The sequence below is a fragment of the Podarcis pityusensis genome (assembly GCF_964106645.2).
Source record: "Podarcis pityusensis genome assembly, chromosome: 18".
Taxonomy (NCBI): Eukaryota; Metazoa; Chordata; class Lepidosauria; order Squamata; family Lacertidae; genus Podarcis; species Podarcis pityusensis.
The window spans coordinates 97580-119282 of NC_138043.1; the positions used below are offsets into that span (position 1 = coordinate 97580).

Genomic DNA, 21703 nt, shown 5'->3' on the forward strand with positions numbered 1-21703 from the left:
CAAGGGGACACTTAGAGCAATTACTTAGCCAGAAAGTAACTGTCAATCATTCTTAAAGGGGAAGGCCTCCAATTAATAACCTCGTCCTAATCCGCTGGACTCATTTCCAATCTGCAAGGGTCCAGTGACATCTGCAAGACTAAATAAAGAATCTCCTTGGGGCTTTAGGCGAGGTGGGCTCCGTGACAGCTAAGGCGACCACTGAGCATCTTGGCTGCCAAGCGAGAAGATTGTGAGCGAGTTAGCCGCTTGTTTGGCTTCCTGAAGGGGACCGTCAAAGTTAAATACTTCTGAGCAAATCCAAGTAGGGCCGGGAGCAGGTAACAGAGCCTTCGTAACCATCTTTATTTTCTCTTGTTTACTTTCGATATTATTATATCCATCGCTTGTTAATGTTGCTGCCCTGGGGGATTTTGCCAAAGATTCATACCAAATCCTGACAGAAAATTGAGACAAGTAGATTGTTTTCCTCTCCGTTCCAGAGAGTGCTAGAGGTTTGCTATAACTCCCAACCCCTGGAACAGGGGCTGCAAATATAGAGGATAATTGCTTTTTTTTATTTTAACAATTTGAAAGGGAGGAAGGAGAGCATAGCAGTAAGTTGCAGAGGGGCCCAACCTTAACCCCTAGACCCCACCTAAATAAAATTGCCACTGAAATCACGGAATCCCAACATAGATGTGAATAATAATACAAATTAAGGTCATCAATAGGCAGTTCAAGCTGATCAGCTGAAGCAAGAATATAACACCCAGCCCCAGTTGACCTGATTTCTACATTCCAGGAAGTGTCTCTCTCCTTCCCAAGAAGGCTCGCTTCATTGAATTCTACAGCTGGGAACTTTTATTACTTTCCTCCCCAATATTAGACCATATTAGGAGGGCATGGGGGAACCCCCCCCCAATATTCCAGAACTGCTCCCCCTTTGCCACAAGTGGGCCCAGCAAAATGCCCTTTCTGCCCCCCATCCTGTTTCCAGTCCCTGTAACATTTCCGGAAAGCAAAAGTGTCTTTTAAGAATAAATCAACATTCGGATAGCAACTAAATCCCCAAGAGATTGTGCGTCTCGGCGATGCTTTTCCTTTCAATCTTTGAGCTTAAGAACTTAAAGCCAAAAAGGAAAAAAAAACCTGCTGTGGATAAGGTGGAGTTGATTGTTTCAGAAAGAAAAAAGATATGAGGGGGGAAAGGCATACTGAGCCTGGCTAGGACAATCAGGCAGGAAAAAGTGGATAAATAAACTGTCTATTTTTCTAACTACATAAATTTTAGCTAAGACCTTTTGTTAAGGGTTTGAAAATAAATAAATAAATCCAGCACATCTTTTGACATCCCCTCTGCCTTCTTGAGTACTGGGAAGACCAAGAGGCTGAATTGTGGAAGGAAGTGTTGGACAAAGAGCGCTGAAACTGACTCAGTTTCTTTTCCCAGGAAGTCACTTGTGGACAACTCCACCCAATCTGGCCTGGGCACAAATCCTGCAGGGCGGGGGGCTACAGATGGAAATGCAACAGGGTGTCAGAAGAATTTTGTTGGGGTGGGGCGGCGAAGGGAAGATGCCTAAGAGACAAACTTTCTGTTGCAGTACGAAATTTTGTACAGAGAGGGGGAAATCCATTAATTTCAGTTTCTCAGATTTTGCGGGGGGGGGGGTTGCGTCATTTCCATTCTTAAGTTCTCCACATTTCCAGGTTGTGGCTGGGTGGAGCAAATATTGTTTCGTTTTAGGGAGTGTGACTTAGGCAGGTTTGTCTTTAAACATGAACCAAATTGGATTCCTTCCCCCTTCTAATTTTGTGTAGGGGATCCAGAGGTAGCTTGGCCTGAGGGCAGGATCCAGAGCATCGCTGAGGGTGATGGATCCAGCCCAGGGAGTGGGGAAAGGCATAGCAGACCCAACAGGAACGTCTCCTGCACAATCAACAGGGCTATACATTTATTTTTTGCGATTATGTTTATATCCCCCCCCTTCCTTCCTAAGGAGCAGGGGCGGGGGGGGGGGGACAGGCATCAGTAAGTGATCAAACAGTCTTTAAAAGAATTGCAAAAAGCAATTCTGATGCAGATGCAGATTGGGAAGATCTCTACTTCAAAGGCTTGTTGCAAGAGGAGGTGCCCAAAAGACATTTAAGGGAAAGGGAATTCCAAAGGGCCTACATTGGGCAGAAGGAAACTCCGGAAAAGGTGGCATCACCTACAGAGTAAATGGGACTCTAGCGGGGGAGACAGCCTTTCAGGTCTCCTGATCCCACACTCTATAGGGCCTTTTACACCTTGAACTTAGCCCAGTCGGTCGCTAAGTGGCAGCTGGTGAGAGTGGCACATGCGGGTCGCACAGGAGAATTTCCTGTTGGATCAGGGCCCATGCAAATTACTCGCCACCTCCCGAATCAATATAATCCCAGGAGGCCACAAATGCTTATGCCGCAATAAGGTGTGCAAGGCCAGTTTTGCAGGGAGCAAAAATGAAGGCTCAGAAACACAAACATGCCCCCCCAGCCTCCCCCCCCCCCAGCAGCGTTCATTTCAGGCCACTTTAGAAAAGCTTCCCCCTTCCAAAAATCATTTGCTGTGCAGCTGGGACCGGGGACAGTTTTCAGCCAGTGAGCCGCAATGTCATCGTAGGCAGTCTTTGGAACAGCAGGACACATGGTGCTGGGGATGGGGAGGGTCTCAGATGCAAAACTGGGTGACTCCTCTGCACAAACAGCTACATCCTAGCCGCACAAGGGTTCACACACACACACACACACACACACACACACACACACACACCCTTCTCCATCCAGGCCACGAAGAGGCAGCCTCAGAGGAAGTTGCAGGGCCAGGCCAGCGAGGAGGGGGCTGGGGATAGCCCTGAGGGCCCCATAGAATTATAGTGGGAGGCATTTGCTCCCTGGGTCTGGGGCTTCCCATCCAGATGTGGGAGTGGGAGATTCATGTCCCTACCCACACTGTGACAGGAGAAGTCCCATTGAAATCAATGCACCATTGAGCCTGCTCTTCATACGGCACAGGGGGACACAATCCTGCCCCCACTTTCTCTGTATCTCAAAACTGCAATGATTGCTACTCTCCCACAACCCTCCCTCCCTCGCTCCTTTTATACCTCACCTTCCTATCACCATAATTAAGTTGGCTGCGGAGGTCCTGGGGGAAAACGCAGAAGGAAAAGAACAATCCACAGCATGCCATTGGGAAAACTGAGGCTCGAAATCCTTAACAGCTCATTCTGCCAGTGGGCAGAAACTCATTTTAAAAGGAGAACATCTCTGGCTGGCTGGAACAGGACATCTGATTGGAAGTCCCGTTTGTGTTGCCATGTAACTGAAGGCTTGCAACCCGCTCCCTAACAGTTTGGGGGACATTGTTACAAGGGCACAAACTGGGGGTAGAGGCTGGTCCATTCACGTAAATGGGACATTGCCCCCCCTTTCCTGCCTTGCAGGCCTGTCAGCTTCCTGCTGCTCCATGGGCTCAGTGTCCCCCGTGCAGAACTCAGAAGGAGGCAGGAGAAGGGGACTCCCAGTGGGAGCTTCAATCCCTGGTGGGGCTTCAAAGGGACTCCCTGTCTGCAGCCCTGCAGCCCCTGTTGCCCCACAGAGTGAGAGGGACTCATGGCCACTTCCTCAGTTCCTCTTTGAAACAATTGCCTTATTCAAGGCCATGAGGTCTAGAATCTTTGCCTTTGGGGGCAGGACCATCCCTTGGCTTGGTAGAAGGTTACCCTAGATGTGTGTGTGTGTGTGTGTGTGTGTGAGAGAGAGAGAGAGAGAGAGAGAGAGAGAGAGAGAGAGGAGGGAGGAAGTAGTGGCACGAGACAGGTGTCTCCTCGTCCGCCTGATCCAGGGATTTAGCCAGGATCAGGGCTCTTGTAGTGGAGCTCGGCAGACACAGCGTTGCGCCAACTTGGAAAGCAGCAGGCAGATCAGGAGCCTCTGACCGCTTCCACCTGCTGGTATCCCCCTTGGACCTGACATCTCAGGAAAAGGGACCAGGTCTGCCTTGCTCCCCTGCCTTCTTCATTTTCTTCACCGAAAGATTTCAAATCTGAGGTACTAGCACCCCACCCCCTGCTTTTGAACAGCTACAATCAACTTTTGGGAATAATTAAATTGCACTAAATTGTACCCAAGGCAATGAGCTGGTCTGGGATTCTACTCCCAAATTGTTGATATTTTATTGCTGTTAATTATTATCTGCAAAAGGGGCATTTTTTTCTTTTGCCTTAGAGAGGCAGGGAAGATGGCCCTCTCCCTAGGGGACTAAGGATTCCCTTACTGCAACCCTAAAGGAGGGATGGAAAGACCCTTTCCCATTTTAAATTCAGCTTTCCACATTTCTGCCACAGCTTGCAAGAGAAAATCCTGATGAAAATTCTCTAGCATTCTAATGCAAATTTATGCTAATAATCATATTTTGGTATGCAGTTTTTACTTAACAAACACATTTTTGAAAGAAATTTATCCTAACGTAATGCATCATTGAATGTTATTTTCATATGCATATATTCAATTTTATGCACACTTTCCTTTAATATGTTCATTTTTTTAAAGGTTGGTTGGTTGGAGAATGCATCAAAAATAGGGTGTTGCGGATCTCATACAGCTTTGAAAATTGCAAATTTGATAGATTCCTCTTTAAATGCATCAAATGCATCCTTAGCCTAAAGTCATAGATGACATTTCAGGTTGGGGTCGGGATGCAGAAGGGAGACACATGCTCTAAGTTTGACCCTTGGCATCTCCAAGCACAATGAGGTCCTGTCAAACCAGACACCTGCTGCCAGACAGTGTGGGCAACAGAGTTATTTCATTTTTAGGCGAAGAACACTAGCTCAGAGCTAGAACACTTGCTTTGCACGCAGAATGTGGCGCGCATTAATGTGTTAATTGCGATTTCTCTCAGTTTCTCATTTTCCAATCTCAAGCTCAGTTTTCCATGTTTCCACCTCAGTTTGCAAAAATATTGTTTAAAGTGAGTCTTCATGAAAATCCATCAACATTTCATGGCAAATGCACATTTCTGTATGCAATTTCCCCAAGCACCCACACATATTTTTGCAAAGTGATTTCTTCTGATATAACGTGGGTTTCGTGGGTTATTTTCACTAGTTTGTGAATTTCTGAGACACACTTTTAGCTCAGTACAAACATTTTTGTACAGCTTGCTTGGCTCCTGCATTGCATTGCAAAATTCGGGTAAGTGAAAAAATTCAAACGATGGCTGTGTTTTGCTTTCTGCAAAACACCAGAAAGTTCTTCGCAATGTTTAGCCTAGAAACTCGGTTTACTAAACCTCTTGGCTAATTGCAATCATTCATATACAAAGCGGACTAGCCCTTGGCGGGCCCTTTAAATTTCTGCCCTGGCTCTGCAGCCGCCATTGACCAGCGAAGGAGGAACCAAGCAACCCATCGCTCCTCTACCCATCTCCTCTCCTAATTGCCTGCCAGGAATTCCTGGCCACCGCTACGTGACCCACTATATCTGCCCCTGAAAAGTACACTGCTCAGAACTATCCGGAGCTCTCTGACTTTTCTGCGCAGATCGACGGGCGAGATGTTCCTCAGCAAGTGCGAGGGGGAGCTGAGCGAACTGCCGAAGAGCGTGGACAGCGAGGGGACCACGCCGGAGAACCTGGACGAGGAACAGCCCAAGAAGAAGCACCGCCGGAACCGGACCACCTTCACCACCTACCAGCTGCATGAGCTGGAGAGGGCCTTTGAGAAGTCTCACTACCCGGACGTCTACAGCCGCGAGGAACTGGCCATGAAAGTCAACTTGCCAGAGGTCCGGGTTCAGGTGAGCAAGAACAACGAGGAGCAGATGGTGCTGCCATGATGGAGCCAGACCACCGGTCCATCGACAGCAGCCTCTCTCAACCGTGGGTCTCCAGGTGTTAGGGGAACTGGGTGCTTTTAATAAGGGGGCTGGGCTGTTTCTTCCTCTTCTTCTTTGAATTTATATACCACCCTATACCCAGGGGTCTCAGAATGAAATCAAGATATAAAACCACAAAATGCATAATAAAAATAACATCAACCCAATAGCTCCCCCCCCAAAAAAAAACACATTTTAAAAGGGCATAGGATGTAAATCAGATCAACCAAAGGCCTGGTTAAAAAGGAACGTTTTTGCCTGGCGCCTAAAAATGTATAGTGAACTTCCCTGGGGAGAGCATTCCACAGACAGGGAGCCACTGCAGAGAAGGCCCCGGTCTCATGTTGCCACCCTCCTGACCTCTCGAGGAGGAGGCACACGAAGAAGGGCCTCAGAAGATGATCGCAGGGTCCGGGTGGGTTGATATGGCAAGAGGCAGTCCTTGAGGTATTGTGGTCCTGAGCCATTTAAGGCTTTATTGGTCAGAACCAGCACTTTGAATTGGGCTCAGAAACTAATTGGTAGCCAGTGCAGCCGGACCAGGATTGGTGTAAGCTGCTCAAACCATCTTGCTCCGGTGAGCAGCCTGGCCGCTGAATTCTGCCCGCTGAATTTATTGCAATTATATAGTTTTTATCAATGTTTAGTTTATAGATAGATAGATAGATAGATAGATAGATAGATAGATAGATAGAGATAGATAGATAGAGATAGATAGATAGATAGTTTTTCTGTTTTTAGCAATCTTGTTTTTAAACTGTCAGCTACCTCGAGTGCCGTCAGGGGGAAAGGCAGGGTGCCAATAAATATATAATAATAACACCAACAACAGTGATGATGCTGATGATGGACTGGATGCTTTGAGAAGGTGCGTCTCCTTTTCGCAGGTCTGGTTCCAGAATCGGAGGGCCAAGTGGCGCCGGCAAGAGAAGATGGAGGCCAACTCCATGAAGCTCCACGATGCCCCCATGCTGTCGTTCAACAGGCCCCCCATGGCCCCCAATGTGGGGCCCATCGGCAACTCCCTCCCCTTGGACCCCTGGCTGACCTCGCCCATCTCCAGCGCCACGGCGGTGCACAGCATCCCGGGCTTCATGGGCCCCACGCAAGGCCTCCAGCCGGCCTACACAGGGCACTCCTTCCTCAACAGCCCACCCGCCATGCCCCAGAGCATGCAGCCCATGGCGCCCGCCGCCTACCAGTGCGCCACCACGTTTGTGGACAAGTACCCTCTGGAGGACGTGGACCAGCGCAGCTCCAGCATCGCTTCGCTGCGGATGAAGGCCAAGGAACACATCCAGACCATTGACAAAACGTGGCAGCCCATTTGATGGCGGGGCAGGTGACCCACCGTGCCAAACCCTGGCCAGGAAGGGGGACAGAGGAAGGAATCGACACCGCGTGGTCTCTCGCCAGGCGACTCTCAGCTTCTTCCATCGCAGCCAGTGACTATGACGTGGCCTCTCAGGCACTGCGGACGGCGTTTCTGCTTCAAGCCAGCTGGGTTTACGCTGGCTAATGGCGATGGTTTCGCTCGAATGAGAGAATTTAGCACCACGGACTCAAATACTGAAGTTCTTGCTCTCCCCACTTTCCCTCTGACTCTGGTTGGGCAGTGGGATTAGGAGGAGGGAATTCCCCACAGGGAATCTTCTCCTTGCATGGATCTGAGCTGTGGATCTGAGCTGTGGATTGGACTGGTTGGATTCAGTGATTCCTGCACCCCCTGGAAAGGGGATATCAAAAACAAGAAAGCGAAGGCTGTGATGGAGATTGCAAAAACAGGACCAGATGCCCTTGGCAAGGCTGTGACATCGCACCAAGTCACTAGTCCTCATAGAGGGCAGATTCAGTCTTGGAGCAACTGATTTGTATTGATTGCAGGAGAACAAAATGACTATTAACCATCCCGACTGGCACCCATCAGTTGTAAATCCCTCCAGGCCAGATGGACAGCCCCTTTGTTTCGACCCAAAAGCAGCCAGCTACTCCAAAGCAGATTGCATTCCAAAGTGGAAACACCACTTTCTGTTTACACATCCATTTTCCTTTCTCTCTGTGTGGGTTTCACTTGCTCTGCTTTCTGTTGGGTAGACATTTTTCTCTGGTGTTTGTCTCAGAATTGCCACATTTGGTGTGATTTCTATGCAGCAGAGTTCAGCCAACAGAATGAAGGAGGGAAAAATATTTTCTTTAATAATTTCTCACTTTCTCACTTCTTTCAATCCATCTCAGCATAGTGAGAAAGACCGGTGTCTGCTCAGTCTGCTACTCAGACGCCTTTTGCTGGTCTCAATGCAGGACAGAGAGGTTTGTGCGTGTGTTGAAACTCGCTTACTGTACAAAGGTACCAGGGGCATCCACTGTTCCACACCTTTTGCCTTCACCCACCCCTGGGACTCTCCACCCCGCACTGAAGAAGGGAATGGGACACTCCTCACCTGCCTTCAGCAGCCAGTTTGCTCCCCAGGCTCACATTCCCAATCTGTCAATATGCAGTTAGCAGCACTGGTCCGGACTGGTGCTTGTTGCCCCAAAAGAACGGGAGCTGGGGGGCGGGGGGGGAATTAAAGGCTGCCTCAACCCCCTCATTTCTCATTTAAGGTGGGTTGTAGGGCTTACCCAAAAAGTTGCATTTTGCACATGCTAACTGCTCCAATCTTTGCTCTTATAGCAGCTCCTCACCCCCTTAGATTGCAGAGTATGGGGGGGGGGTGTAATCATCATTAGGAGTGCAATCCCACTTAACCTTTCCCCTGTTATTAATCCTAATGAAAATTGCCCCCGTTCTGCCGGAAACATTTGCAACTGAAGAAAGGGTCTACGGCTGCAGCAAAGCATTGCGGTTGCTCCAGAAGCAGGCCCTCCTTGACCACTGGGCATGCTGGTTGTTGCTGGGAGCAGGAAGGTTGCGGGTTCCTCATGCCTGTAAACCACCCTCTTCTGCTGTTTCTCAGAGTCTCCTTCCTTCCTCTCCCGGTCCAGCTGCTGCCTCTCACCTCGTCTCCCCTTCCACCGGGTGGGGGGGGGCGTCAGACCCGATTCCATATTGCACGCCTGGCTGCCCCCACAACAAAAGGGGCCTGGCCAGGGCTGCTTCTCCCAAGCCCCACCGACCCCCACGGGCCACTATTGTTGTCTTGCAACAGATGCGAGACTCTGGGGTGCCCCACGGCGCTCGTTAGGGGGAATCTGCTCACCCATCACTCTGCCGGAGTCTCCCAGGTGGGGCAGGGAGGGCCCGTCCCTCCGCCCCAGCCGACCAGGCTGTCACACCAAGCGGGTTGAGACTTTCCTTGCAAAGGGCTCCCACTTCCCAGCCGCCACGATCATAGTGTGGAGGCAGGAATCCATCTGAATGCCAGAGGCTGGGAACCTGGGGCTGGGAGAGCGCGCTTGGGCTCAGATCCTTCTGGCAGGGATCCGGCAGGGATCTGGTGGGCCACTGTGAGAGCAGTATACTGGGCTGGACAGGCCACAGGCTCCGCTTACGTGTTCTGAAGGCCCGGAGGAAGCTGCCCAGGTCCCCGTCAGTGGCGTAGCGTGGGGGGTGCAGGGGGGGCCGACCGCACCGGGCGCAACATCTGGGGGTTAGGGTTAGGGGGCGCAAATCCACGGGTTAGGGGGCACAAATTACTTGCCTTGCCCCGGGTGCTGACAACCCACGCTACGCCACTGGTCCCCGTCCCTTGTAGGTGGGATGCAGCGGCCGGCTGTGGTCTTGCCCTGGGCCCCCTTGGGGCAGCCGTTGGACCTGCCTCACTCGAAGAGAGCAGCTGGATCCGGCCAAAGTCCCACCTGGACCCGCTTTGCACAGTGGCCTGACCAGGTGCCCCCATGGGAAGCAGACCAGCAGGGGATGGGGCCGGAAAGCCGTGAGGCTCTGCGGGTGAGAAACAGGGCTGGGTCTGTAGCCAGTGCTTAGGGGTGGGGGGCTGCCTGGGATCCAGGATAGCAAGGGGGGGCTATAGATGCACAACCCACCTGTGAGGCGTAAAAGAGGCAGACACAGAGAAATAGGAGGCTCTCAGCGGCTTCCAGAGGGAGACACACTTCTGAGAACCAGCTGCTGAAACTGCGGGGGGGGGGGGAGTTTTCCTGCTTCCTGGTTTCCCATTGGGTCATCTGGCGTAGAAGGGCCCTTGCCTGAACCAGAAGTATCATTTTGATCATTTATTGAATTTATATACCACCCTATACCCAGGGGTCTCAGGGCGGTTCACAGCATAAAATTAAGATATAAAACCACAAAATACCTAATAAAACTAAAAACAACAACCCAATACCCCCCCCAAAAAAAACACATTTTAAAAGGCATAGGATGTAAATCGGATCAACCAAAGGCCTGGTTAAAAGGGAATGTTTTTGCCTGGCACCTGAAGGTGTATAATGAAGGTGCCAGGCGAACTTCCCTGGGGAGAGCATTCCACAGACGGGGAGCCGCTGCAGAAAAGGCCCCGTTCTCATGTTGCCACCATCTGGACCTCTTGAGGAGGAGACACACGAAGGAGGGCCTCAGAAGATGATCTCAGGGTCCGGGTAGGGCTCTTCTTATGGACTTAATAATAAAAAAGTTCTGTGACCAACATATCTACTTGCAGTTGCCTGCCTTCCCAGTAACACCACCATGACAAAAATCATTTCCTCCATTTCCTGAAAGGCTGGTGGTTCTCCCTGGCCCCGTTAGATGACACGACAATTAAATGGCACAGCAATTCAATGCCCTCTCCCTCCGCCCTTTGCCACACCCTGTGCAGGCTGGCCAGCAAGGTAGCTCTTCCCTTCACCGGTCGCTGTGGGATACGTGCTTGGGGAGGGGGGGACGCAGAAGAGAGGCACACCCGCCCACCCCAGCGGCACTAATGGGGTCTGATTGCTGACAGCCAGAGCAGGCTCCCGGGTTCGGCATGAAAGGGGGTGGGAGAGCCTTTGTACATCTGGCGCCAGAGTCCAGCCTGTCAAGACCTCGTCAAAAGAGGCGGCTCGGTGGCGTGTCCCTTCAACAGCTGGCCCTTCCCCAATTAACGGCACATTAATTAGGTCACGGGCTTTGCTTGGGCCAGGCCCAGACTCAGGAGTTTGGGAAGGAGCCTGCCCTCCTTCAAGGCTGGAACCTCAGGCACACCTTTTCTTTTCCCGGGAGGGGGAAGATTGAAACAGGCTCTATAGTTCAGGGCAGGGGGGGCGTTTTGCATGCAGGAGGTCCCTGGGTCCATAACCTGGCATTTCCAAAATGGGCTGGGAAAAGCTAATAAATAATAATAATTTTATTTATTCATTCATACTGCTCTCATCTGGCTGGGTTTCCCCAGCCACTCTGGGTGACTCCCAACAAAATATTACAAATTCAATCAAACATTAAAAACTTCCCTAAACAGGGCTGCCTTCAGATGTCTTCCTTTATTTCCTTGACATCTGATTGGAGGGCATTCGACAGGGCGGGCGCCACCACCAAGCAGGTCCTCTGTAACCTCACTTCTTGCAGGGAGGGAGGCCCTCGGAGATGGACCCCGGTGTCCGGGCTGAATGATGGGGGTGGAGACGCTCCTTCAGGTATCTTGTCTGAAACCTTGGAGAGGTGGTGGCCTGTCAGTGCAGAGCAGGAATGGCCGGGTGGGGGGGGGGGATGAGAGAAGCAGCTCAGGGTCCCAGTGCAGCCGAGACAAGCCTATCTGAGCCTCAGATTGCAATGGGTGCAAGTCTTGCCCTCGCAGGCTGCATTTCAATCACACAAGAGTTGAATGGTTCTACACACAGACACAGAAACAAGCAAGCAAGATGGAGCACAGAGCACCTTCCCATTGTGGAAAAGCAGAGGCGGGTGCAGAGATCAGCCCTGAAGGGGCCACATTACGACTGAGGTGCCCAACCATTGCTTCTTCCACCGCACCTGACTCAGCCCACGGCAGCCAGAGGTCCTTCCGGAGACAGCTAAACCAGTCATTGCAGAAATCACACCTGTGTCCCCCCCCCCCCAATATCCCCAGCCGCATTGCAATATGCATTCAATGATTTGTAGAGAGACTTCCATAATGTCGTTTTGCTTTCTATAATCCTAAGTGATTGTACAGAACTGGAAAGTGTGCCAAATGACTTGGCAAGCATCCACCTCTTAAAAAATAAAAAGCAGCCGGACACAAATGGGGGGAGGACACTGGATCACTCCAACTTTATCAGCAGAAAGTACAAAGCTCGCAATCTCTCAAGTTCACCCCGTAGAAAATCGTCAGGAGCGTTGTGCGGTTGTTTCAGGGCGATGGGTTTTCTTGGCAGATTTTCCTGCTTTGAGGGGGGGGGCTGGGACTGAAGTTCAGAGCAAGAAACGAGAGTCGTACCAACTTGAGAGTTTCTGGAATTTGCCAGGGCGTGTTTCCCATCACTGCTCCCACCCACCTCATCCCACCAGCGACACATTAAGGAAGGAGCAGCTTAGGATGGTCTGGAGAACCCATTAAGCTCACCATCAATACTGGAGGTCGAACATTGGCTTTTATTTGCAAGTCTTGGCATTTTCCCAAGCTGTGTATTAAGAAGATGGACCAGGCCTTGCACTGCTTTTTTAATGTGTTGCAAGATGTGAGCTCAGGACACAAATGTAGAGAAGGACAAGGGAAGCATTTAGGATGATATCGCGGTGGGGGGGATCAAATCTGGATTGCTAGGTGCTGCTTCCCCATGTAGACCCAAACCAGAAGGCCAAGACCCCCAAAGCTCCAGAATGAAAGAGCCCACCTTTTTGTGGTTACAGGTTTTCACGCACAGATCAGCATCCAGGCCATACTAGGAAGTAGGGAAGCTGTTAACCAGCTGGTTCCTGGCATCTGCTCTGCCAAAGCTCAGAAGCAGCAACCTCTAAAACCCTTTTTTGCACAGCCTGAGATCCAACTGGGGGGGGGGGGGGGAGCAGCCTCATCAGGTCTCTCTCCACCCAAGGAATAGCCAACTGCAATTGCCAGGGAGAATATTCAGGGATGGAAGAATCTCTCTGCTCTGGAACTGATCACATGTTGTGGGACCAAAGAAATAAGAACTTGGTTGGAGTGTCAGATGGGGATTAATCCAGGCAACCTCTGAAGTCACAGCACCCTCTGCTGGAGTTCAGAAAGGAAACAAGGATATCTTGGGGCGCTCAGTGAACAGGCAATCAAATCACATTGGTGGCATTGCCACACATTTCCGGAATTTGGCGGCGGCGAGGAGGGAGGGGAGCCAAAGGAATGATCTTATCGTAGGTGCGCAGAAAAAAACCCCAAAGTCTTTCCCAAGCTTCCAGGGTATTCCAGAATGTGGGCATCTTTTCTTTTGCTTGGAAGTTTAAAACATCCATTGCTCAGTCCTCAGTCCGCAGGGCTGTTCTCATGGCTTCTTTGGAGGCTGAAAATAAACCGAGAGAAAAGGGCGTCTCATGAGAGCAAGACAACAAGGGAGGGGAGAGCCTGTTTCAGTCCTTAAGCTCAGATCTCCCCATTCCAAGAAGACCTTGGGGGTTCCTTTAAAATATTCCTTGAAAGTTCACATGCATGTTTGTAGGTAATTTTGTTCAATACATGCATTTTTGCCAAATGTTTCCCCTAATGCAGTCCTAGGCATTACCGTATTGGCCTGAATATAAGCCACACTTTTTCCCAAATTCCGAGTGCGGCTTAAATTTACAACCTTACAAAAATGGGCTTTTACAATATCGCTGTAGGATTTTCTTCTACATTTGTCATTCACTGGTGTGCGTGCCAGTGGAATTTTAAGGGAGTGGCTTATATTTGGGTATTGTCTTTCTTTCTTTTATTGAATTTTAATGGTGTGGCTGTCTCATACAGAGTCAGACCCTGGCCATAAAGCTCAGTATCTTCTGACAGCAGTTCTCCAGGAATTCAGAAAGGGCTTCTCTCCTAGCCCTCTGGATATGGCAAATGTTCTCCCTCGGAGCCACAGATATTCCCCATAAAATATCCATTGGAATCAGAGCAAGAGGTTTCACTGCCAGCCAAGAGTAGGCAAAGAGCTGAGATTTTCTGCAGTGGGGAGACTTAAAAATAGCCTCTTTCCCCACCAGGAAATCCCAGCCTCCATCTCTTGCTGGCAGCCAAGAGCTCCGCCATCCTCTAATCCACTTTGTGCAAAGGTAGAGAGATGGGCTAAGCCACATCTAAACTTAGCTGGCAGCTGGGGAACCCATTTCCCTGTCAATAGGTAGTGGTGGAATCTGGATTTATCTTTAGAGACAGAAGCACGTGCTCCCCGCTGTAGAGGAAAGTCAGGGGCATATTACGCTCATCAAGCCGATCTGGGAGTAGGGAAACTATTGCTGACATTTATTAATAAGAAATAAAAAAGAAAATTAATTATATTGGGGTCAGAAGATTGGGAAAAGATCGCCTAATCGAAAATAGATCTGTTGGGTCTCATTCTAGAGTCTTTTATGTAACTGAGAGATGGAAAATCACAAGTCATTTTTATTTCTCTTCTCTTCCTTGGGTCTTTTTCTTTTCTCTTTTCTCTTTGCTTTAGTTTTTATTTAGATTGGTTTCTCTTATTTTGTTGCACTGTGGACAGAAAGCTTTAAGGAAATCTTAATGAACGCTCATTGTATCTTCCCTGCCTTGAGCCCCTTAAAAAGCCACTTGAGACACATGGTTTCTTGAACGATGGCAGCTGATGTTATCCTTTGGGGAGGGCGACCTACTCGCGAGTAAAGACGGTGGTGGAAAGCTGCCTGGCGCACAGGTGGAGGTCAGCTGTCAGCCAGAGATTGCAGAACTAAGAAGACAAAAGACAAAGGACGGGGAAGAGAGCAGAGGGAATGAAAAGGTGCAGAAGAAAGAGCGAGAGATTGCGAAAGAAAAAGGAGGCCAAGCCTTCGACTGCTTGCGCACAAGAGCAGAGCAGAGCCGGGACGCACATGCCAAATTTCCAGGATGGTTGCTTTTCAGGTGTGTTTTTTTCTTTAATTTTTTTGGGGGGCCCCAAGAGAGTGGGGCCCAAAGCTATAGCTTGTTTAGCTTATACATAAATCCGGCACTGGTCTGGACACACACGACAAATTTCCAGGATCATTGCTTTTCAGAGTTTGCCTAGAACAGCTTTTACCCACCTGGGAATATTTTAAACCCTTAAAGGCACGGCTGAAGCTCAGCTGCCGTCATTCATCTTGCCTGTTTAAAAGGCTTTTAGGGCTGTCGTTTTTTCAAAAGGGCCAAACCCTCTCTCTCTAAGCAGCTTCCAGAATTCAAGCACGATGCAACCACAGATATAAAATCCATAGCCATAATTGACACAATTACCTTCCCTGGAGACGGTGGACGCGACGTGAGCAGCTCGGCCGCCGAGGTCGCTGAGGACGCAGTCGACGGTCTGGTGGTGCTTCAGAAACCAGGGGCGGATGACGTTGCGGTAGAGGACCTGGGAGCCGTTCCACGAGACAGGAGCCATGCACCACAGCAGGAAGAGACACTGCGGGGCAGGGGAAGGAGGGCAGCTCAGCATCAAAAAGCAGGGCGCTGCAACAAGGGGGCGTAGCGCATCACCACCAGCCACAGGCGTGCACTTGGAGGGGCCCAGCCACGTATACACTTTCCCAGGATACTCCATTCCCATTCCCACTGCTTTACCTGGGAACGTGGTCATCTGAGATGATATTATTATTATTATTATTATTATTATTATTATTATTATTCCCTGACCACTCTGGGCAGCTTCCAACAGGATATTGAAAACACAATCAAACATCAAACATTAAAAACTTCCCTAAACAGGGCTGCCTTCAGATGTGTGTATGTGTCCCACCCTTAAATGGCTCAGGATTGCACCAGTGCTAGAAACCCAAATGGCACTTTAAAACTTTTTTGTTATCTGCTACTTGACTGTAAAAAAAAGAACAACCTTCAAAGCAGTTTGCGAAAAGATAAGTAAGGAAAATTGGGGAAAATTTACAGCTGTAAATTTTTCCCAATTTATCTTTCTGCAAACTGCTTTGAGGGTTGTTTTTTTTTACAGTCAAGTAGCAGATAAATCTTATGATAAATAATTGCTCTTCAATTTTAGACATTTAAGTGTTTTGTGTGCGTATGTTTGTACTGTGTATGTGTTTGTATCTCTATCCTGCTGTTCTTAAAAAAACTCAAAGTGATGTGCAATAACCATATATAACTTTGATTTATTTTAATTTTTTTAAAGAACAGCAGGATACAGATACTTTTTAAAAATGAACGACGTTACCTTGCCGGCATAATAAAAGGGAAACCAGTAAAGGAAGGTGTCCGAGAAGAACTCCGCCACGCTGAAGAGCCCATAGACGACCCAGTAGGTCAGCCATGTCGTGTCGTCGTCCTTCGTGGAGCTCTCAATGGCTTTGATGCTGAAAAGAACGGCAAGGCTGTGAGAACGTCCCTCGTTTATGCAGCACTTTGGGTCCCCCCCAGGAACCCCCCCATCCCTTCCGGTCCCAACCACGTTCACCCGCAAGACGCCTCTGTCGCGACCAGTGCCAGAGCAGCCAGGGGGCCGGAGGGCTGGGCGACTGGGCCAAGGGGACCCTTTCAGAGCTGGATGGGTCCTCCAGAGATGGCTTCCTTATAGTCTTCTAAACATGCCCAGTTCTTCCAACGGCTCCTCTTCAGGTGAGGTTTCTAAGCCCTGCTCCTCCTCTCCTGAACGCTCTCCTTTTTGGCAATGCCCTTCTGCAACCGTGGAGCCCAGATGCAGAATAGAACAGAACACAATTAATCATCCTGGCGATCTGGACTCTCTGCTTCTATTAATTCATCTCCAGCAAGCGAGCCAAGCTGCATGCTGCCATCTCAGCCTCCTCTGCGCTGTACTTCTAAAGTACGGTCCCACTTCGACAGTCATGGCTTCCCCAAAATAATCCAGAGAACTGGACCTTGTTAAGGATGCTGAGAGTTATTCGGAGACCCCCTACAACTGGAAGAGGGATTGGCGGTTAAAAAACTCTGGGAATTGTAGCTCCGTGAGAAAAATAGGGGTCTCCTGGCACCTCTCAGCCCCCTTTGGCTACGACTCCGAGGATTTTCAGGGCCGCCACGACTGTTGAGGTGGTCTGGGACTGCTTTGGATGTCAGGTGCAGGGGGCCTCACTCTGCACCTCAATATTGGTTGCTGCTTTGGGGCAGCAGCTCTGCAGAACAGCTCCAGCGCCAGCCAGCAAAAATACGCCCAGAGAGGGAGGGAGACGAGAAGACGAGCGTCTGGCTCTCAAGATGGGTACTCACGAGACATAAGCAGGGTAGACAAAACCGATGAGATTGCAAAGCAACGAGGCGCCATAGCCAAACATCAGGTAGAGTCCCAGAAACGCAATTGCACCTAAATGGAGCAAAGCCAGTCAGAGCCTGGAAAGTTCATTTTACAAAAGGAATTCATTCCACTCCAATATTTCCCAGAAAGGAATTAATTCCCCTTCATTCTTGCCTCTTTACAAAAAGTATTTGTATTATGTTCAGTTCATGTTCAGTTCAGTTATGTTCCTGAACTCTAGAAGCGTCCGGCACCCACAACAGTCTAATCTGCCCTTTATTCACAGTTATGAGGATAATAATCTTTATTAATAATTGGGGAAGAACCACAGCTTGGTGACAGAGCATCTGCCTCGGCACAGACGATCCTGGGTTCCGTTCCCAGCACCTCCAGGTCAAGGTGGGAGCTGCTGCCTCTGTCCCTTTTGAAAAGGGGAAGGAGGGCAACTCCACACATGCAGAAGAAATCAAAGGAGTTTAATAAACATGCTATGTTATGACCATTATCGTAATGTTTAGTGAAGGCCAGGATTCTGCAGCTGCTAACTTTTTCCCTGGGCGACTCCAACTAAGGCAGCCCTCCATGTTTCTGTTTAAATCAGCCCCCTTTCCCTAACCAGGAGCACTGGGCTCTTTCTTCCTCAGCTGGAGGCTCAGGGCAGGTGAGGCTCGCCTGGTCGTCAGGACCAGATGCTGCAATCAGCAGGCAAGGCATAAAAGGGAAGCAGAGGGGCTGGAGCTGCTCCACTGCTCCTGTGGGCTCGGCTTTGGGTTTGTCTCTGGAGTGCGTCTCCCGACTGCTGGACTTTGGCTACATGGATTGACCCTCAGGCGGTGTTTCCCGACTGCTGCACTTTGGACTTGACATACAGTAGATGCCAGCAGGACTTGGTGCCAGGTAAGCCGGGGGTTCAGGACTGCTTTGCCCTGTGCCTGTTTTAAACTTTGCTGGGGGCTTTCTCCTGCTGGAGAGAGTATAACGGCCCATGTTTTGAATGCAGGTGTCCTGCTATTTCTTTTGATAACTAACCCACACATACATGGGTTGCGGATCTTCATTCTCCTACAAAAATTGTATCTGTTTGGCCTCCTCCTGCCTGTACAAGAGGCTTCTATTTGGCAAGCCTGACTAATATTAATCATAAAGCAACCATAAAACCATTTTAGAAAGTAAACAATGAAGCTAAATAGAAGAGCAAATAAAAGCCATTCCGTTTGTAGTGGCAAGGAGCTTAAAACATTTTAAACCACCACAAAAAAACAAGGCTTCACCCTAAAGCCAGCGACTCTCCATGGCAGAAGAACAGCTGAAATGCTGAGAATTTATTTGTTCCTTTCACTTGCTTAGAATGTATGGGGAAAAGAGAATGCAATAAAATAGGGGGGGGCACACTTAGCACATACACACACACATTTACAGCACATTTCCCCCTTCCTCTAAAGAATCATGGGAACTGTAGTTTATCCCTCAGAAAACTACAATTCTCAACATACTTTTTTAAAAAAGGCCAGAGTTCCCAGGATTCTCTTTCTGCTGGAGGAAAGGTGCTTTAAATGTATAGCGTGTGTGTGCAGCCATAATCCACCTGACAAGGCTGTTTCCAAACCTGGGCCAGAACAGGCCACTTTCCTCCCACACTCGCAATGGCTGCAGGCTTTTGTAAATTCTCCATTTACGAAACGGCCCTGCACAAACCGCGGCAGTTGCAACAGGACTCTGCTCCATGACAAACCTGATATTCCGGTTTAAGATTATCCCGTTCCCCCCTAGCTGTTCCTCAGTCGTGAGCGGCGAGAACCCTTCGGGTATCTTGGCAGAGCTTGGTCAGTTTCGAACGGGGGGGGGGGGGGGGGGCTTGTGATTTTTCCTTGCACTAACCTGGAGCTCAGGAAAAAGTCCCTCTCCCTAAGAACCAGGGGGTGGCATTCCTGGGCAGAGCAGTGCCTGCCTGACCCCCAGATGGGGCCACGATCCCTGACAGAGCAAGTGCATCTTGCGGGGAGGATGCTGGATCCAGCTTCTGCGGCTAAAGGCACCTGTGTCCTCAGGGACTAAATAAAATTTAATGCATTTTTGGAAAGTGTCAAACAGATTATCCATGCGCTAATTTGGACAGATCTGGGACTTCTTGGGTCAGTTTTAACAAGCGGTGGTGGGTGTCTGTTTAGTGCAATGTGTCAGAAAAGGAACAGAGATGCAAACAATCACACACACTTGGCATGTATTAGGCATGAAAAGGGCCGTTTTTATGGGTTTCTCTAGGGAAGGGAAGATTGCAAGATGCTCTGATAAAGGGATGTGGCAATTTCAGTGTGACTTGCTGCCTCACCTGCATGATATATGTTTAAAGCAGTAGCGTTTCCCAAAGGATTCTGGGAACTGTCGTTCCTTTAAGGGTGTTGAGAGTTGTCAGGAGACCCTTATTCCCCCAGCAGAGCTAGAATTCCACAGTAGTTTAACAATCAATGCCTCTTCCCGGGAAAAGAAACAGATTCTTGGGAGGGGAATACAGAGGTCTCCGAACAACTCTCAGTAGGTCAGCGGCAGGGAAAGATCTCCCAAGATTTCTCCCACTGCATCACATGCTAAGGAGATTAACTTTGGCACGTGGAAGGAGCGAAAAGTCGGCTCTTGCCAATTTCAGGAGGAGGGAGGGACTGCAAAACACCCCACAATGTCCCCATACCTGGAAGCAACACCTGAACCTCTGTGCTGAAAACCTGTTGTAATTTGCAATTAAAGTTTCTTATCGCCTCCCGTTACTAAAGGTTAGAGGCAAGACTCCACCCGTCAGCTTATTCCCATGCATGAAATACTAACCTTGTGGAATTAATTACTGAATTTGGGAGATACATACATACCCAAGGGGACCCCAGTTTAACCCTGCAGAAAAGGGGGTGGAACGTGCAAGAGCGGCAAAGGAGTGCTTTGTTTGGGGGCAGAGAGGCACAGAAGCAGAGCAGCCTTCTCCAGGGGCTTAAACATTCATTATTACAATATATTTCATTGCTTTATTGCCAGCCCTTTGCCCTACAGTCCTAGTGTGGGGGCAGAGATCAGGGTGTTGCCCTAGGACCTGGGAGACGGGATTAAATCCCCACTCAGCCGCAAAGTTCACCGGCTGACCTTGGGCCAGCCACTACCTACTCAGAGTAGACCTACTGAGATGCAAAGACATGGCACGCTTAGGCCCACGATTCTCACACAGACACCCCAACACTGGCATGTTTAACAGGGGTTGCATGATTTTATTTTAAAATGCTCTATCCCAGTTCAATATCCAACTTGAACCTCAAGACAAGTTGTGGTTGAGGAATTTTTGGATTACAGAGACTACATGCCTTCTGGGGGGGGCGCTTTGATAATAGTAATTAATAATAATTAATAGTAATAATAATTTATTATTTATACCCCACCCATCTGGCTGGGTTTCCTGACCACTCACCTAGGAGACAAACAATGTTCAGAAAGCAATGAACTTTAACAACAATGTCGGGGATTTTAAAAAAGGAGGGGAGAATATTAAGTACCGTATGTACTAAAAGACAACAAGTTAAACAATATGTGAAGGACAATTGTAAACAATTAACAACACTAGCAGGGTTGATTTAAACAGACTTGTAATGTTAATGAATTTTTAAAACTTATTCAAAATATGGGACAATTATAATAAGTGAAATGTCACTTGGAAGAGGTACAAATGCGATGATACTGAAAGAATGACGAAAACCACGAAGGGGAGGGAGGGAAGTCGATTTCTCTAGCTGCTATGAGCAAAGAGATAACAAAGAAGGGTGTACTTAAATACTATAAAATGGAAATTTAATAATAATAAAAAGACAACGCGTTGAACAAGCCTGCCTTCTGATGGGGTCCCTCCCAGGCCCTTTTTTCCATGCTTCTGAGCATGGGCAGAGTCCTCCCCCCTCCCCGGAGGGATGAAGAGGGCTTGGCGAGCCTTGAGCCTCAATTACGCACGGCGCTTTCCCCCCGGTTGGCCGGGGAAGTCTCCCCTGGGGCGCACAGGCTCACCTGCGGCCAGGTAGTCTCTCCTGACGCCCGTCTGCGCCTCCAGGCGGCCCAGCAGGTCGCCCACGAAGCCCGGCCGCTGCAGGAAGGCCTGGAAGCGGAGCTGCGCGGAGCCCATCGCGGAGAGAGAGGAGCGCACCTTTGCGCCCCGGAGACGCGCGGCCCGGCGGGGGGGGGGGGCAGGAGGGAGGGCGGGGCTGGGGGCACGGCCCCGCCCACCCACAGGCTGGGCCAATGGAGGGCGAGGGCGGGGCCGACAGGTGCGCGGAAAGAGCGCAGGGGCGCAAAAGCGCGCAAAGGAGCGCGCCGCGGAGAAAGCGCAGAGAGCCGGCTCTCCAGAAGCAGGGCAGGGCGCTTTCTTCTTCAGCAACTCTAGGGTTGTTGCTTTTGGTATAATCATAATATATTTTATTATTATTATTTATTATTAATTAATATAATCAACCATCTGTTGAGGTTCCTCTCTAACGTTCTGATTTTGTTTTGTTTTTTTGCGTGTTTATGTATCTTTAATCCTCCACCGTAACTAAACCATCTTCGC

At 49.4% G+C, this 21703-nt stretch overlaps 2 protein-coding genes across 3 annotated transcripts; one reads left to right on the top strand and one right to left on the bottom strand.

The window, feature by feature from the left end:
- Window positions 1-213: 213 nt before the first annotated feature.
- Window positions 214-7542, top strand: LOC308467584 (retinal homeobox protein Rx1). The gene is made up of 3 exons (XM_080989342.1): window positions 214-320; window positions 5550-5805; window positions 6771-7542. The coding sequence occupies exons 2-3, from the start codon at window positions 5563-5565 to the stop codon at window positions 7212-7214; spliced, it is 687 nt and encodes a 228-aa protein (XP_080845468.1). The 5' UTR covers window positions 214-320; window positions 5550-5562; the 3' UTR covers window positions 7215-7542.
- A 4482-nt stretch (window positions 7543-12024) lies between these two features.
- REEP6 (receptor accessory protein 6) lies at window positions 12025-21320 on the bottom strand. Of its 2 annotated transcripts, XM_080989287.1 has the most exons (6): window positions 21166-21320; window positions 17109-17202; window positions 16096-16234; window positions 15162-15330; window positions 14564-14637; window positions 12025-13257 (listed from the first exon to the last, which is right to left on the bottom strand). In XM_080989287.1, exons 1-5 carry the CDS (start codon window positions 21278-21280, stop codon window positions 14612-14614), a joined length of 543 nt encoding a protein of 180 aa, XP_080845413.1. In that variant the 5' UTR covers window positions 21281-21320; the 3' UTR covers window positions 12025-13257; window positions 14564-14611. The 2 variants fall into 2 exon arrangements, with proteins under 2 accessions (XP_080845413.1, XP_080845412.1); XM_080989286.1 differs by lacking the exon at window positions 14564-14637 and having other exon boundaries at window positions 21166-21319.
- Between the last annotated feature and the right edge of the window lie 383 nt (window positions 21321-21703).

Bases quoted from the DNA above. Each gene is read 5' to 3' on its own strand.
- LOC308467584 (XM_080989342.1), top strand. From the start codon at position 5,563: ATGTTCCTCAGCAAGTGCGAGGGGGAGCTGAGCGAACTGCCGAAGAGC. The intron at 5,806-6,770 runs GTGAGCAAGAAC...TCCTTTTCGCAG, and splicing joins TGCCAGAGGTCCGGGTTCAG to GTCTGGTTCCAGAATCGGAG.
- REEP6 (XM_080989286.1), bottom strand. From the start codon at position 21,280: ATGGGCTCCGCGCAGCTCCGCTTCCAGGCCTTCCTGCAGCGGCCGGGC. The intron at 17,203-21,165 runs GTGAGCCTGTGC...TGCTCCATTTAG, and splicing joins GAGAGACTACCTGGCCGCAG to GTGCAATTGCGTTTCTGGGA. The intron at 16,235-17,108 runs GTGAGTACCCAT...CGTTCTTTTCAG, and splicing joins GTCTACCCTGCTTATGTCTC to CATCAAAGCCATTGAGAGCT.